The 15,273-nt window shown below is 39.4% G+C and overlaps 2 protein-coding genes across 2 annotated transcripts; both read left to right on the forward strand.

Moving 5' to 3' along the window:
- The first annotated feature begins 10,069 nt into the window (after nucleotides 1-10,069).
- LOC117299213 (zinc finger MYM-type protein 1-like) lies at nucleotides 10,070-11,114 on the forward strand. Its single transcript, XM_033782672.1, has 2 exons — nucleotides 10,070-10,243; nucleotides 10,626-11,114. The coding sequence occupies exons 1-2, from the start codon at nucleotides 10,070-10,072 to the stop codon at nucleotides 11,112-11,114; spliced, it is 663 nt and encodes a 220-aa protein (XP_033638563.1).
- A 12-nt stretch (nucleotides 11,115-11,126) lies between these two features.
- Nucleotides 11,127-14,575, forward strand: LOC117299214. The gene is made up of 4 exons (XM_033782673.1): nucleotides 11,127-12,294; nucleotides 13,111-13,196; nucleotides 13,657-13,686; nucleotides 14,318-14,575. Exons 1-4 carry the CDS (start codon nucleotides 11,127-11,129, stop codon nucleotides 14,573-14,575), a joined length of 1,542 nt encoding a protein of 513 aa, XP_033638564.1.
- The last annotated feature ends 698 nt before the right edge of the window (nucleotides 14,576-15,273 follow it).

Here is a 15,273-nt window from a genome sequence, read left to right on the forward strand (position 1 = left end):
AGTACGCACCTTCATAGTTTAATAGCTTAACTATTAATTAATCAATCAAGAAGAAAACAATACATTTACATTATTCAGATATAGTTCTATGACGACGTACATTTTGTTCTACCGTGCCCGCTTGTTATTTGCAAGATAAATGCATTTCAAACTTAAACACGCGTTATCTTCAGAACACATTTTTGGACTGTGGGAAGGTGCGTGCTACGTCGTGGCGTCGCTGACGATACGCAAACGCTCTGTATAAAGTTAAATCCTCAGTGTGTGTGTGTTGGGGGGGGGGGGGCATAGAGCTATATATATAGCTCTATGGTGTGCGTGCGTGTGTGGGGGGATACACTGTCCTGTGTGTATTTTAATTTCCATGGCCCGATTTATAAACCTACACACATTTCGCATAAAATACGACACAGAAAACGCAGAGCGCAACACACTCAAAATAGATTTGACTCGGCTGATGCCTTTTTTTTCTCGGGGGGGGGGGGGACACTAGCTTCCATTATTGGATTATAATAAAACAGTGTATTTTTGTATTGTAAACCTAAACACTATTCAGCCTTTTGGCTGCTAGTGCTACGTTTGATTTTTAATAAACCAATAATAATAATGATAATATAAAAAAAAACACCGAGCCATTAGCCACAAATCGCTGAAATTGAATGAACGTCATGAAAGCGCGAGGGATTGGCAAAAGGAACACAAAGTACCTCTTAGTTTTGAACGTGCAATGGTAATACAAACATCCAATGATGTATATAAAATGTTGAACATGATTAAGGACGATTTTATTTTCTTCCTCGGATGGGACGTAAATTAGAAAGCGAGGGTCCCTCACCTATACATCTCAAACAAACCCCTTAATATATTACTTTTGAAGAGTTTGCTTCCTTTTCCAGAGTGTAACAAGTGAAAATTTGTTTGTGTTCATTGTTAATAATTTAGATGAGAATACAGTTACTTCAGATTTCAATGCAATATTTGAAAATGTATAGAATTGTATAGCGGTTGTCCATTGATGTCCGTTCCTCACGCATGAGAATGACCCAGCTCTCAAAGTCTGATTTCCACTCGTACGAGACGAGATTGTGTTTTAAGAATCTACGTCTAGATTGTACAACACTGCAGTGTGCACGTAGCGCCTATGTACATGTATGCTGTAGTGAAAAAGTGCTACTGAACTAACGTAACAAAATGGATGTTTTCCCTATTAGATATAATACGCACACAATGTATAGGGTTATTTTCATCTCAAAATAATCGATAATGAAATCTAGATGTGTGTGGATAATACATACGTGCACATTGTACGTATGCGGTCTGTGCAGTAATTACAGCGTAATCGAATCTGCCAGGTGTGCAGTAAAACCATTGAATAAAAACGCCAGCTAACACATTTTTTATCAAGAAACTAATGCTTGACATATTCTTTGCTGAGCAAGAATTTAGTGGCCACCAGTCTTAACAATGTCAACTTTATAATGTAAAATTTCGGCTGGTTACCTGGTTCCTTATAGTAATACTTTTCTATTCTTAGCAGGCGACATGATAGACGTGCAATAACAATAACATGCTTTAATTAATGGCCCAATTTCATAATGTTGTTAAACAGAAAAATATTGCTTAGCAAATTTCTGTAATAAGCTTAGTAGGCAACCAGTTGCAAAAATACAACTTTTACGGAACTTTGGCTGATTACACGTTTCTTTTAAGCCAGATTTGGCTGTGCTTGGCGGTCAGTTTTTATGCTTACAGGCCTGATGAGTTTATTTCATAGCAGATTCAAGTTCATCAGCTTTATGAAATATGTCCTGTCTGAGTGAAATCCTCAATGCAGAGTCCATGTGATAATTTAGTGGCTCTACTTTTCCCCCTACCAGCCACTTGCACACAATATTCTCCACTGTCCACTTTAACGTGGATTACGCAACAAGTAAAACACGCTAGACGTAAGCACCGTAAGCGCTTTTGTTTTAACAGAGACATGAAACTGGGCCGGGTCATGTATCGTCAGCATGCACTGTGTGTCGTTGTGTTTATTATACCTATCATGAATGGACAGAATGCAATATAAGGGTGTCGGAACATAGGGGTGTCGGAATATAGGGGTGTCGGAACATAGGGGTGTCGGAATATAGGTTGAGCTGTTGGAATGAAGGGGTGTCGGAGCATAGGGGTGTCGGAACATAGGGGTGTCGGAACATAGAGCAGTCACCGAAAGATCCTCGCGCTTCCTAGCAACAGTGTTGATATGGAGTGTTGCCGCTAACATTATGATAATGTGATGCCTGTGGTCGACTCTACATTGTATTTGATCAACTACTTTTTTTGTTTACAAGAATAGTGCAGTTGAAAAATTTGACGCGAATTTGTTTCGTCTAGCAGCTTTTAAATGTTTAACTGAAACAAAACCATAAAACTTATTTTAAAAGAATAAATTATTCCGACAATCACTATTTGAGAATTACCCCAAATTATCCATGCCTAAAAGCTGACTTTGTGATGTAATATTATTAGTAATTTTTTTTTTTTTTGGTTCCTTCGAGCTTTTGTATTCGTAAGCTTCTTGGAGAACTGAGAGCTTCACGTGATGTTTGTTTGGTCCGAGTTGCTGTGCTAAGCAAAGTCCAACCAGCTTTACGTGAGAAATAGTTGTGTTCTTTTGCCGCCAAACAGTGGATATTCCTCATGTACATTGGTTGTGTAAACAGTATAACGGCCTAATTGATAAACTAATCTTAAATGATACTCGATCTAAAAATATGAATTTTAAAGGTTAAAATAATATAGTCTCCAAGTAGGGCAAATAAAACAGCAGATTCCGTCAAAATAAAGACTTGATTGGTTGATTCTGTGGATCGGGGCTTCTGTCATTTTTTGGTTACACCGCTTGCGTGTGGAAATAATTGCTGGGACAAGGCAAATGGGGGGGGGGGGGGGGTTCGTCTCATCAAAGAAACACGATTCCTTTGTTATGCCGCTCTAGTTTGGAGTTTTTTTTATTGTAAAGCCTTGAAATAAATCTGCCGATTCCGTCAAAATAAAGACGTAATTTGTTGATGCTGTGTTGATGCTGTGTTGATGCTGTGGATCGGACTGCTATCATTTTGGGGCCTACACCGCTTTCTCTATGAAATAATTGAAGAAGCTTTGTAAAGGCTACAAGAGCACGGCCGTTCTGCAAGAATCTCTGACCGACAGTTTTTTCTTTCAATGCATTACTATTTTGTTCAAAAAAAATTGGCAGCTAACGGATTATATTGTATTCACCGATTCCAGCAACAGTGCTGCTACGGAGCGTTTCCGCTAAGATTTCGCTGTGACGCATGCGATAGTGTTGTTTCAAACCTTTGTATTGTAACTGATCAATTTTCCTCAGGTCTTGTTTGTGCACTTCCTTTTGGGGAAAATACAAATTTGTATTGGAACTTTGCAGCACTGCAACTTTAACGCCTGCAGCTACTTTCCTTAACAAGATTGTAATTAAGAATGATATGAAAATAGCAACATTCAGAATGATGTTTACATCTCAACTTGTTCCCTCTTCATTAACACAGGACTAAACAAAATTAATTTCAAATCAATTTGGTTAAGAAGTTTTTTTCAAGTACTTTACGTTTCGAGGAAAGCATTATCTGCAATTATATTTTGTAAATCCTGGCTACAAAATACTTGGGGTGATTGACAGCTCCATTGTTCAACGGTTCATTTGTGATGCCGCTGGTTGTATTGTTGTGGCCTTTGATTGCGAGACATTCTGTTGGTGGTAATTTAATCCAACTGGGGAAAGATCGTGTGCATTTCCAAAGTTTCTAGTGCTTCTTAGCAACAGCGTTGCCATGGAGCATCAAACCGGGTTTATAATCCTCCCCGCGGTTTGTAATCGTCATTCAAATACAAATGTGCTGGTTTTTAAAGAAAGGTTTCCTTGAAGGCGATACAAATTGATGAAATGCACGTCATAAGCATGAGGCAACTACAATTATCAAATTATGTATATGGAAAGTTGAACATGATTAGGAACGATTTTTATTTTCTTCCTCGGATGGGACGTAAAGCGAGGGTCACTCACCTATACATCTCAAACAGCCCCTTACCACATTACATTTAAAGAGTTGCTCCCTTTTCCTTCGAGTGTAACAAGTTGAAATGTGTGTAAATTCATGAACCATTGCTGTTCATTTAATTGTTAATAATTTCTATGAGAACAGTCACTACAAATTTCAATAAAAACATTTAAAAATGTATAGGATGGCAGTGGTTGTCTATTGATGTCCGCCCCTTACACATAAGAATGACCTAGCTCAAAGTCTGATTTCCACTCAGTAATATGAGATTGTGTTATAAGAATCTACGTCTAGAAATGGTACGTGGAAGAAAACCTCAATGAAAACCTTATTCTATGGTACAACAGTGTGCACGTAGCGCCTATGCTGTAGTGAAAAAGTGCTACTGAACTAACGTAACAAATTGGACGTTTTCCCTGTTACTATACTGCTACGCATACAATGTATATAACGTTATTTTCATCTCAAAATAATCAATAATGAAATCTAGTTGTGTGTGTATGTGGATAATACGTGCACATTGTACGTATGCGGTCTGTGCAGTAATAACAGCATATTCGAATCTGCCAGGTGTGAACTAATACATTGAACCAAAACGCCAGCGAGTGCATTTTATCAAGAAACTAATGCTTGACACATTTCTTTGCTGGTAGGACGAACTGTCATGAAATGTACGAACATGATCTGATTTCCCCCTCTTAATATCCCCGTTCATCCCCACGTTGATTTCCCATGAGTGAGGGGCCAAATCCCCGGCTGACAGAAATCCCTGTGACACCGGCGGCGGCAGAAGGAGGATGATGTCAAAACACATGAAACTGTCCAATACAACCATTCACCTAAATATAAATCGCGTACCGTGACAACAAAATCATAAGCTCCTGCAGCCTAGCCGTCTACCTACATTTTAAAACAATTATTCCCGTACCCGGCCGGCCCCTGTCTATCTCTGCGCGTCGAGAGCTAGCTAGGCTAGAGCTAGCTAGGCCCAGCTAGCCGTCAATTGGATCATATCTGGACACACAGTGATTTCTGCCCGGAGATAACACAGGCTGGTCCCCTGCCTAATCTAAAGTTGTGACCAATTATAATGATATGAAGTTAACTGTGTACCAATGACAGTTGACTTCCTATTGGCTCATCTCAATGACCTTGATGACGAGGCGTCGCATTCTAATGATCTTTGTTTTAGTTACGCCGTATTAGCTATGATAGATGATGCGGGCAAGTTTAATATCGCATTTGGTAAACATATGAGACAGGGAGAAACTTATAAATAAACTGAGGACATCGTATACCCGCAACCGGTGGAAGTGCCACCTATTTTTATTTAAATGTCAATCTTGAAAATTGTAGAACAACTTTTAATGAGATTAATGTTCTATACTTGGAATACTTTTATTAAAGTAGTACCCCCCCCCCTGCTACAAATGAAGTGATGAGAACATCCCATAATGATCATAAAGAAATTTCACAGGCCGCCGTGACGACAAGCAATTGCGCGGGCTTTTTGTTTTAAGCTCAGTTAGTGTAAAAAAAATATCAGAGGAAGAGTAAGACGCAGTCATGATCAGATCCAGGAGAAATGGTAAATACCTTATTCTTGTTGTTATATATCTATCTACCACAAGCCAATCTACCAGCATAAATTATTCATTTAAATTTATATCATTTAATTTTATACATGAATACATGAATTTCTTTGGGGTCGGGCAGGAAAGATTAATATGTTTCGAGTTCTAAAGTTATATTTCAATGAGTACATTTTTATTTGTTTTAATTATTTACAAATTCCTTTTATGGTAGTCTTTCTTATAGGAATACGAAACTGTTGGTAATTACCTGCAAGTGAGAAACGGCTCCCTCTAAAGTAGTTTTTGAAAAAGAATTGATTTCTCACTAGTCTAGGCCTAAAATCCTAAATAATAAAAAATAAAAATTAAAATGATTGAATTCGAGACCTCAGCTGGGGTCTCGAACTAAACATGTTAAAGACATCTGGAAGCACAAAACCTGTTGAACATCCTACTCCAACTTCAATTCATTTCAAATTTTCACAGATTTATTATTTTAATTAAAAATAAAATGCATAGGTCTCTATGTAAGAGGACTGGTCTTTGACAAGTACCAAAGTTTCCCATGCATGTCCTTTAATTTAAATAAAATGTATAGGGGGCCGATGTAGGCCAAACGTTAATTTTCATGACTTCCAAAATCCACTGTTCATTGACTAGATATTTAAATTTTAATTAAAGAAGCTTAGGCCATAGGCTTTCATTAATTCCTCACAATGCGAGTCACATTTATTTTTCCTTCGTGTGATTTGGACTAACCATGCTAACTATAGCCCAAATAATTTTATGAATCTAGAATCGTTTTGTGACTTTTAAAATAAATTATGTTCTTTTTATTATACAGGGGTTCCAAAGGAGTCATTAATTGTGTTTGACATTGATCACAAGACGACAATTGTAAAGACAAGTTGTCTGAATGGAGGTGAAGCAGGCCACACACTTGCTGTGGGCAGCAGAGTCCTGATAAAGTGGGGGTCACAGATCTTGTCAGCGAAGGTCATCTGCATGTCAGGTAAACAAAAATGAAGATATAACTAAAAATAAAATAGTGGGCCTAGTACTGATTAAAACACTGACTCAAAAGGGTAGACATAGTCACTAGCTGCCAATTTAATTTATTCAGTTCGTTTTTTAATTAGGCCTACTCCGCTTATTAATTTTTCTCAAAACTAATTTTCATGACATCTTTCATAATCTGTTATGAGTGGCCTTGATTTATTGGTTCACCCAGGCCAAGCAAAAACAACCAAGCAAGTCAGTGATTCACAGTTTTTTTTTCCATTGCCTTGTTGCCGAAAAGTTTGAGTGGCCTTGATTTATTGGTTCACCCAGGCCAAGCAAAAACAACCAAGCAAGTCAGTGGTTCACAGGTTTGTTTTTCCATTGCCTTGTTGCCTTGCCTTGTTTGTGGCTATATAATAATATTTGAGTTTATATAGCGCTTTTTCACTCCCGAATGGGTGTCTCAAAGCGCTTCAAATTATTACCCCTGGTCACTGGGCCTTAATTCACTCCTTAAACCATCTCAGCTCCCTGGGGAGTATACAGCCTCGTGCAACAAATGCGCTACTCGGCTAAATCAATCACAAGAACCATCTCTGCCCTCACAGGTCCCCATTTACCCCTGGGTCGAGAGAAGCAATAATGGTTAAGTGTCTTGCTCAGGGACACAAGTGTCACGACCGGGATTCGAACCCACACACTGCATAGGGGCAGGTTTGGATATAAGAAGCTGTCATGCAAGCTTTTATCAGTGAATTGTGTGAATTGTTAAACAATATATTATGTCTATGGACTGTCTGAAAGAATTTGGGACTGCTTGGGGTCCATTTGTTGACTGACACGATTAGTGGATACTGTATAAACGTTGGTCACGCCCAAGGGCGTCGATGGGTGGGGGACGGGGGGGACATGTCCCCCAACTTTTTAGACTGGGGGGACAGCATATCAGATGTCCCCCCCCCCCCACTTTTTGATTGACTGTTCTTTAGAAATATGCAACAAAATGTAAAAATTCATATACACAATTTGCTTGATTTAATATTTCCTTACAATTTTTGTTAAAATAAAAGAATAGGCCTAGCGAATAAACGGTGAAATGTTTTTCTGCACTTTCATCTTTTTCTGATGGACCACGCGCAGAATGGTATTTTTGGGTCTATTTCCGTTTCTATAGTACAGACAATAGACGACAAGTTTCGTCCAAGACATGAACGCCAAATTAGCTTTCAAGTTATGCGTCGTTTGTTGTGTACGTATGCTATAATGTGCGGTACACGATCCCTCCTCAAAGAAAGTGTGTGCGCGCACGTGCAAATGTATTACATTTTGTTACAATCGCACAACGCACAAAATGTTAGTAAAATCAATTAAAACTAGAGGTACATGTACAGTTTTTGTTTACTACAAAAACAAGGTGTTCGTGGTGAGTGAGTGAATGAATTGGTGACAACATTTTACCTCAACAACCCAATGACTGGTTAAGGAGTTATGATTTTTTTACAAAATTAAACACCAACTTCCAGTTTGCATCGGATAAAAGGTCAAATAGGGGTTACTTTTGATGTAGCGCGTGATAAGTTTATTAATACCTTTTAAATGAAGGATGGGTTGTAAAAATCCAATAATTATTTGGTTTAGAAGTTATGATTTTTTCAACTGGAAGTCAAGGTCAAACAGGGTCGCATATTGTATAGCACGTGATAAGTCTATTAAGACCTTTCAGATGATGCATAGATTGAAAAAATCCAATGTATGGTTCAGATGTTATGATTTTTTTTAAATATTAAACATCCGGTTTGAACCGGAAGACAATTTTGTCAGGTCACAAATTATAGCGTTAGTAATGTTTTTTAAAGCCTTATCTGACGACGTTCAGATAATAAACAACTAATTTCTGGTTCTGGGGTAATATTTTTTCAAATAATTAACTGCATCTTCCTGTTTAACTGGAGGTCAACGTTTAATAGTCAATGTTGTGTATCGTTTCTTAAGTTGTTACATACCTACCCAATGACGTATAAATATATAAAAAATCAAATGTGTGGTTGTGAAATTATTTTTCTTTGACCAATTATTTTCAACCTCTGGTTTGAACAAGAAGCCAAGTTTAAACTGATTTCATTTGTGTAGATCCTGACTAGTTCATTAAAACCTTTCAGCTGATGTATGACTTGTAAACATTTTATAATTATGTGATGGACTATCTGAAGGTGTATAATGTATCTTATAACATCAATGCATATGTATTCCTACTTGTAGTTTTGGTGCGAGACGTTGTTCATTATTACTCAACTACTGCGATTCACCGCGATTCACTCAGCGCTCGATGTTACTAAAAACGTTACAGCGCTCTCTTTCGCTGGACTAAAGAGAGCACTTTTGGGAATTCCCGCGCTTGCACTGCATAGCGTACATAGCGTGCGTTGTTGATCAAAATGGGGTAAACGCGTGGGTCAACAGGTGCTTTGACGTCCCTTTTCGACTGATGTAAAGGTCCAAATTTTGTTATTTCTCTGCAAAAGATTGAGCGGGATTGCTGTTTTACAATCTGAAACAAAAATTACGTTGAAATGATCAGTAGTTTTAAAAACATGAATACGATAAGATTTTATGAAATTTTCAAATTTTGTTTTGCACTAGAAGTATTAAAAATATTTTACGTGTTCTGTGAAGCATTTGTCCAACTTTTAATGATCTATCCGATGATGTGTAGATTGTCAAAATCCGATTCATAGTTTTTGAGTTATGATTTTTACAAATATTAAACTTTGATCTAACGTAATTCAATTCCCGATGACGTCATAATGACGTAATTAAGTATGTGTTGTCTTGATACTGAGGTTCAACTATCTGTTGAGTTTCAACATTCCATTCAATCTCAATCTTGAGTTATTCCGTAGAAAAGCTCGAAAGTTGTTTTTTGACGAAAAAAACCCGAAGGTGAACTTCGACCCAGGGTAACGACCCGGATGCTAAGGTCGTACGATTTTGGCGTTAACTTTTCAAATGTTGCCCCAGCCTTGGTCTATCAGATGCGAAAACTTTGAACATCATAGCTTTCATATTCGTTGAGATACAGCAAAACGAAAATGGTCCCTTTTCAACTTTAAAAACCCTGTAATTTGACACCTAATGACGTCATCATGACGTAATGAAAACTGTGCCGTCTTCGTATTGAGGTTCAATTGTCTGGTGAGTTTCAAGGTTCAGTTTGGCTTGAATCTTGAGTTATGCTGTAGATAAGAGTTGACGGGAAGAAGAAGGAAGATGGAGAAGAAAATAAAAACAGCAATAACAATAGGTGTTCGTGCATCAGCACGAACACCTAATAAGCAGGAGCAGTTTGGGCCATGACAAGATTATTTTGTCGAAGACCTTCAAGCTGCCAAACGATAAACGCTCACGCTGGCCTCCCAAAGCTTTTCTAAAATGGATCTTAGAAAATTCTTCTCAGTGGCTACGTCCCAACAGGAACAGGATGAACATGATGCCCAAAGACAAAGTGAAATTGGTGAGATTGAGAAAGAACAAGGTGAATGTTCGAACGTTGAGATAGAGACTACTGCTGAACAGTTCCCCAATCAACCTTATCAACCTGATGATGTGAGTTGCATCCCAGTTCAAACACTCCAGAACCGTAAGCTTAAGTTTCAGCACAAGTGGTTCAAAGACTTCCCATGGCTTCATTGCGACCAGAGCATAGGTGGGGTACTTTGCCACTGTTGTACTAGTGCTTCTCGGCAAAATCTTACTCAGCTTGCCCGCTGTTCAGATGAGGCTTTTGTGTCAAAGGGATTTCGCAACTGGAAGAAGAGCACAGAGAAATTTAGACAACATGAAAAGTCGACCACTCACAAGCTTGCTTCTCAAAATCTAAAATTTTCGAAGAATCCAAACTGATATCAATGTGCAACTCGACTCTAGACTTCGAGAAGAACAACATACCGCACGGTCAGCTCTTCTAAAGATCATTACCTCATTGCAGTTTTTAGCCCAACAGGGTCTTGCCATTAGAGGAAAAGATGCGTTGGATGGTAACTTCCAGAAACTATTGCAGTTGCGGGCTGATGATGATGACAATCTGAAAAGATGGCTAACAAGGAAGACTACTTTTACAGGTGGTGACATTCAGAACGAAATTTTGCAGTTAATGGGCCATGCTGTTTTGAGGGATATCTGCAGTGATGTGAACAACATGTCTACACAGTTTGGAATCATAATTGATGGAACGCAAGACATTCAGGGCAATGAACAGGAGAGTGTGTGCGTGCGTTATGTTGATGATTCGTTTGTTGTTCAGGAGGAAATGCTAGGCCTCTACCAGGTTTCCTCAACAACTGGGGAATCACTTTCTAAGATGCTGCAGGATGCCTTGATACGACTGCAACTGCCTATAGAACACCTTAGAGCACAAACGTATGACGGGGCAAGCAACATGTCTGGAAAATACAAAGGATGTCAAGCAGAGATTTAAAAAATACAACCGATGGCAAGTTACTTTCACTGCGGAGCCCATGTGACACACCTCATCACTTCCAAAACACTGCAAACTGCACCATATATAAGGAATGCCCTTGGATATGTACAGGAACTCGGCAACCTATATAACAGCTCTGGAAAGTTCAAACACCTGTACTTGAATCTACATTCTGCTGACACTGATAATCCTTCCCCTACAAGACTAAAGCCAATATGCCCAACTCGCTGGTTAACGCATTCAGCTGCAGTTAAATCGGTTTTGCAGAATTTTGAAGCCGTATTGGACGCCCTTCATGAAGCAGCTGAAGACTTTGGGACAAACACTTCATCAAGAGCTAGCGGCCTTCATAGTTGTCTTTCGTCTGGAAAATGCATTCTTGGATTGTTTACAGCTTTATCTGTTATCCAGTGCCTTGAACACTTTAATAGGGCTCTCCAAGGAACAGATAAGACAGTTTCTGGGATGCTTGATGCAGCAGAAGTAACAAGGCGTAATCTACTCACCCTTCGTTGTGACCAACAATTTAGGGAGGTCTTTGAAGCAACAGAACAACTACTCATACAGTGCAACCTAGAACCAGTAACTCTTCCACGTAAGCGCAAACTTCCAAAAAGACACGATGATGGAGCTACCCAAGAGTACACTGCCAACTCTGCAGAGGAATTGTGCAGAGTGGATTTCTTCAAGGTCATTGACAGTGCAATTTCTAACTTAAAAGACTACTTCACATCCACTGACCTCATCTTGTATAAGGACTTAAGCGACGTGCTACTTACTGGGTCCGTTCAGCCACATACAATTCGTAAGTATCCTGAACTCACAGATTCTCTACAGCAACAATTGGCCTTCTTTCGGAATCAGTTTAGTGGATCATCCGTTGAGGACTACCGAAATATCTTTTTGGCAATGGTGCCGGAAGTCCGTATAATGTTCCCTCAAGTTGAACAGTTGCTCAGGCTTCTTCTCGTCTCCCCAGCAAGTTCATGTGTAGCTGAACGTTCATTCAGTGCTCTACGACGCATGAAAACATGGTTGCGAAGTACTATGACTCAGAAACGTCTTAACCATCTCATGGTCTGCCACGTACATCGAGACCGACTGGCAGCAGTAAATCCTCAAGCCATTGCACAGGAATTTCTACTCAAGTCAGCTGATACACGCGGTAGAATTATTGGTAAATTCTAAGGTAAGTTCAGTGTTATTATTTTTTATTTTAAAAACAAAATATAAATTAAAATAAAAGAAAATCGACATTTATTTTCAAGACTTGCTCGTCCCCACTACTTTTCATTAGCGATCGACGCCCACTGCAGGGATTGGTACTTTTTTCCGTCTCACAGGCCTTTTTCAATGGTAAATTTTGTAATTAGTAATCCGATTTGTTGGTGTTTACAATACTATTATTCTAATTATCATTACTATCGTTATTTGAATTTTTTCCGGGGGGGGGGATTTATTTTGTTGCGGGGTCGCCAATACAGAATTTTGGGTGGGCAAACTAGCATTTTCTTTTCTGTCTGTACAAAACTTATTTCTCGTTTAAATAATTAAACTCGCCTTATTAACTGTTCCAAACGTCAACTTGGGGTGTCACAATTAAGGTTCTTCCACTGACTGATGTCCTTGCCCCATTACTCCAAGTGCTGCCCACTTGGGGTTAGCGGATCTTTGGGACAAAATACATAAAATGTTACATTACACTCAATGCTTCAAGTCGTTTTATAAACTAGCAAATGGTTATTAATTAGGGAATAAGTGTTTAAGTGTTTGCCAAAGACATGTCTTTAAACAACACCCACGAGACACGCCTTTTGAAGAGTGCATAAATTCTCCGTAGTATTTACTATTCTAATTATGTTCATTCCACCATTGTGAAAAGGAATAAAAAGAATGAGAAAAGATTTCCAGCCCCACAAACTGTATAAAATTGGACCTTAAAATGTGGACTTTAATTATGAATTAATTTAATTTCTTGTTATTTGCACTTCAGATGACCGCCGAACGATATTGAATGAGGCCGACAGGCAGTATGGGCAGACGCTCATAACAGAGGCCAACCCCCCAAAAACCAAAATGGTAGGTGTCTAACAAACATTTTTGCTAAGCCACTGGGTATTAAGTCTGAGAATTTTGGTCATGGAGCAGAATTTTGTACCTTGACTGAGATACATTGACTGAGGTTGATTTGACTAAACTTAACTGATTTTTTTTCACAGGTGTTTTCCCAACCCAGACAAATTTTTACCATGAAAGTCATCCTTCCCCTTTCTATTTCTTCCTCAACAAGACACTTTTCAAAAGATATCCCAAAATTAAATTTTTGTGTTTTCTTCCCTTGCAAAGACCAAGTATTTGTTAAAACTATGTTCCAATACTTATGGCAGCCAAAAGATAACTTTGTTAGCTTGAGGCATGAGAGGATGGGACAACAAATTAGTTTTGCTCTTGTGTGATAACTTGTACTGCTCTTTGTTAGAAATCAAAGCTGGACGAATCAACATGTATTCTTAAGATTTTATCTTATTTGTTTTTGCAGGTGCAGATGGAAAAAAAGAAGAAAAAAAAGGTAAGAGTTTTGAAATATCATTCAAGACCGAGTCCCCACTCTTTTATTCTCTAAAAACAATATTTTTAAAGACCCAACATGGTTTCGCTATTCCGATGGATGTCAGGTTTTAGTCTCCTTGGGCATTGGAAATAAGCCTTAGGTAACCCTGACCTTTACTTCCGGTTAAACTAGATGACCGACTTTCAAATTGTTTTCAGCTATAGCTGTAGATATGAACATTGGGTAACCATGACCTCATGTTGACCTTTACTTCCGGGTCAACCTGATGTGGGACCATATCTATCTAAAGAACAATAGACCTGGGGTGCGTTCCACCCGTGCAAACGCACTTTGCCAATGTTGGCGCATGTTCGGGAACGTATCTATATTCATCCATATTCAATGACACGCTATATTTTTATATTTAATATTAGATTTAAGATCAGGTTTAGGTTTTTTGGCACAGTTTAGTGAAAAAAGAGCGTGCTAAAGATCAAGAGTCTTTCAACAGTCGTTTCAGCACGAGTTGCCACTGTCTTTTTCTCTTATTATTTTCAAAAATCTTAAATTTATGTGATATTGTTCCGAATTGGACATCGATTGAAGACCAATCTACATGTATGCTAAGTATTTTACCTTGTTACTGTAGGAGGTAGTGAAGAAAAAGGAGAGAAAAGAGAAGGAGAAAAGAAAGAAGGAGAAAAAGGAGGAGAAGGAGATAAAGGAGAAGGAGAAGAAGAAGTTGGAGATACTAAAGGTGGCAGCCACGACAATTTCATTTACGCCTGCTGCAGACGAGGGCATAATGGATTTTTTATTTGCAGAGGACATGAGGGTGGGGAGGGTTGGCGAGGTCAATAGGGCAGGGGAGGAGTTTCGTTTGGACGGGGAAGGGGAATTGGTTTAGATAGGGGAATTGGTTTAGATGGGGAGGGGGAGTTGGTTTGGATGGAGAGGCACAGGTTGGTTTAGATAGGGGAGGCTGGTTTAGATGGGGAGGGGGGAGTTGATTTGGATGTGGAGGGGGAGTTGATTTGGATGGGGAGGGGGAGTTGGTTTGGATGGGGAGGGGGGAGTTGGTTTGGATGGAGAGGCAGATGTTGGTTTGGATGGGGAGGGGGGAGTTGGTTTGGATGGGAGGGGGATGTTGGTTTGGATGGAGAGGGGGGGGGGTCGACAGAGATGGAGAGGGGGAGGTAGTGCAGGTGGTTGGTTTTAATGACGATTGGGGATTAGTTAGGGAAGCAGTGAGGGCTGAGGAGGAAGAGGTGAGAGTTGGGGGGAAAGGCCGCAAGAAGTTGATGTTCTTCATCAACTTCTTGTCGGCCAACAACTTATATTGGGAAGGTTACAAGGCCTGGAGAGGGTCCTTGGACAGCTACAGAATGCGCGTCTGGACGTCCAAGACCACCCTCGTCCCCCTCTCCAGGCAGCTGTCTACGACAACAACATGGTGGAGTTGGCTAGGATGCGCCGGGCCAGTAGCTCCAACAGGAACTTTGCAGTACAGCTGGCCCGGAGGGTTTTTACGGAGGCTGAAATTAGGGAGCAGAGAACTTGGTTTGGGGTGGGGAAAATAATAGACGAATGGATGAATGTTCGATA

Source organism: Asterias rubens, chromosome 14 (genome assembly GCF_902459465.1).
Source record: "Asterias rubens chromosome 14, eAstRub1.3, whole genome shotgun sequence".
NCBI classification, from domain to species: domain Eukaryota; kingdom Metazoa; phylum Echinodermata; class Asteroidea; order Forcipulatida; family Asteriidae; genus Asterias; species Asterias rubens.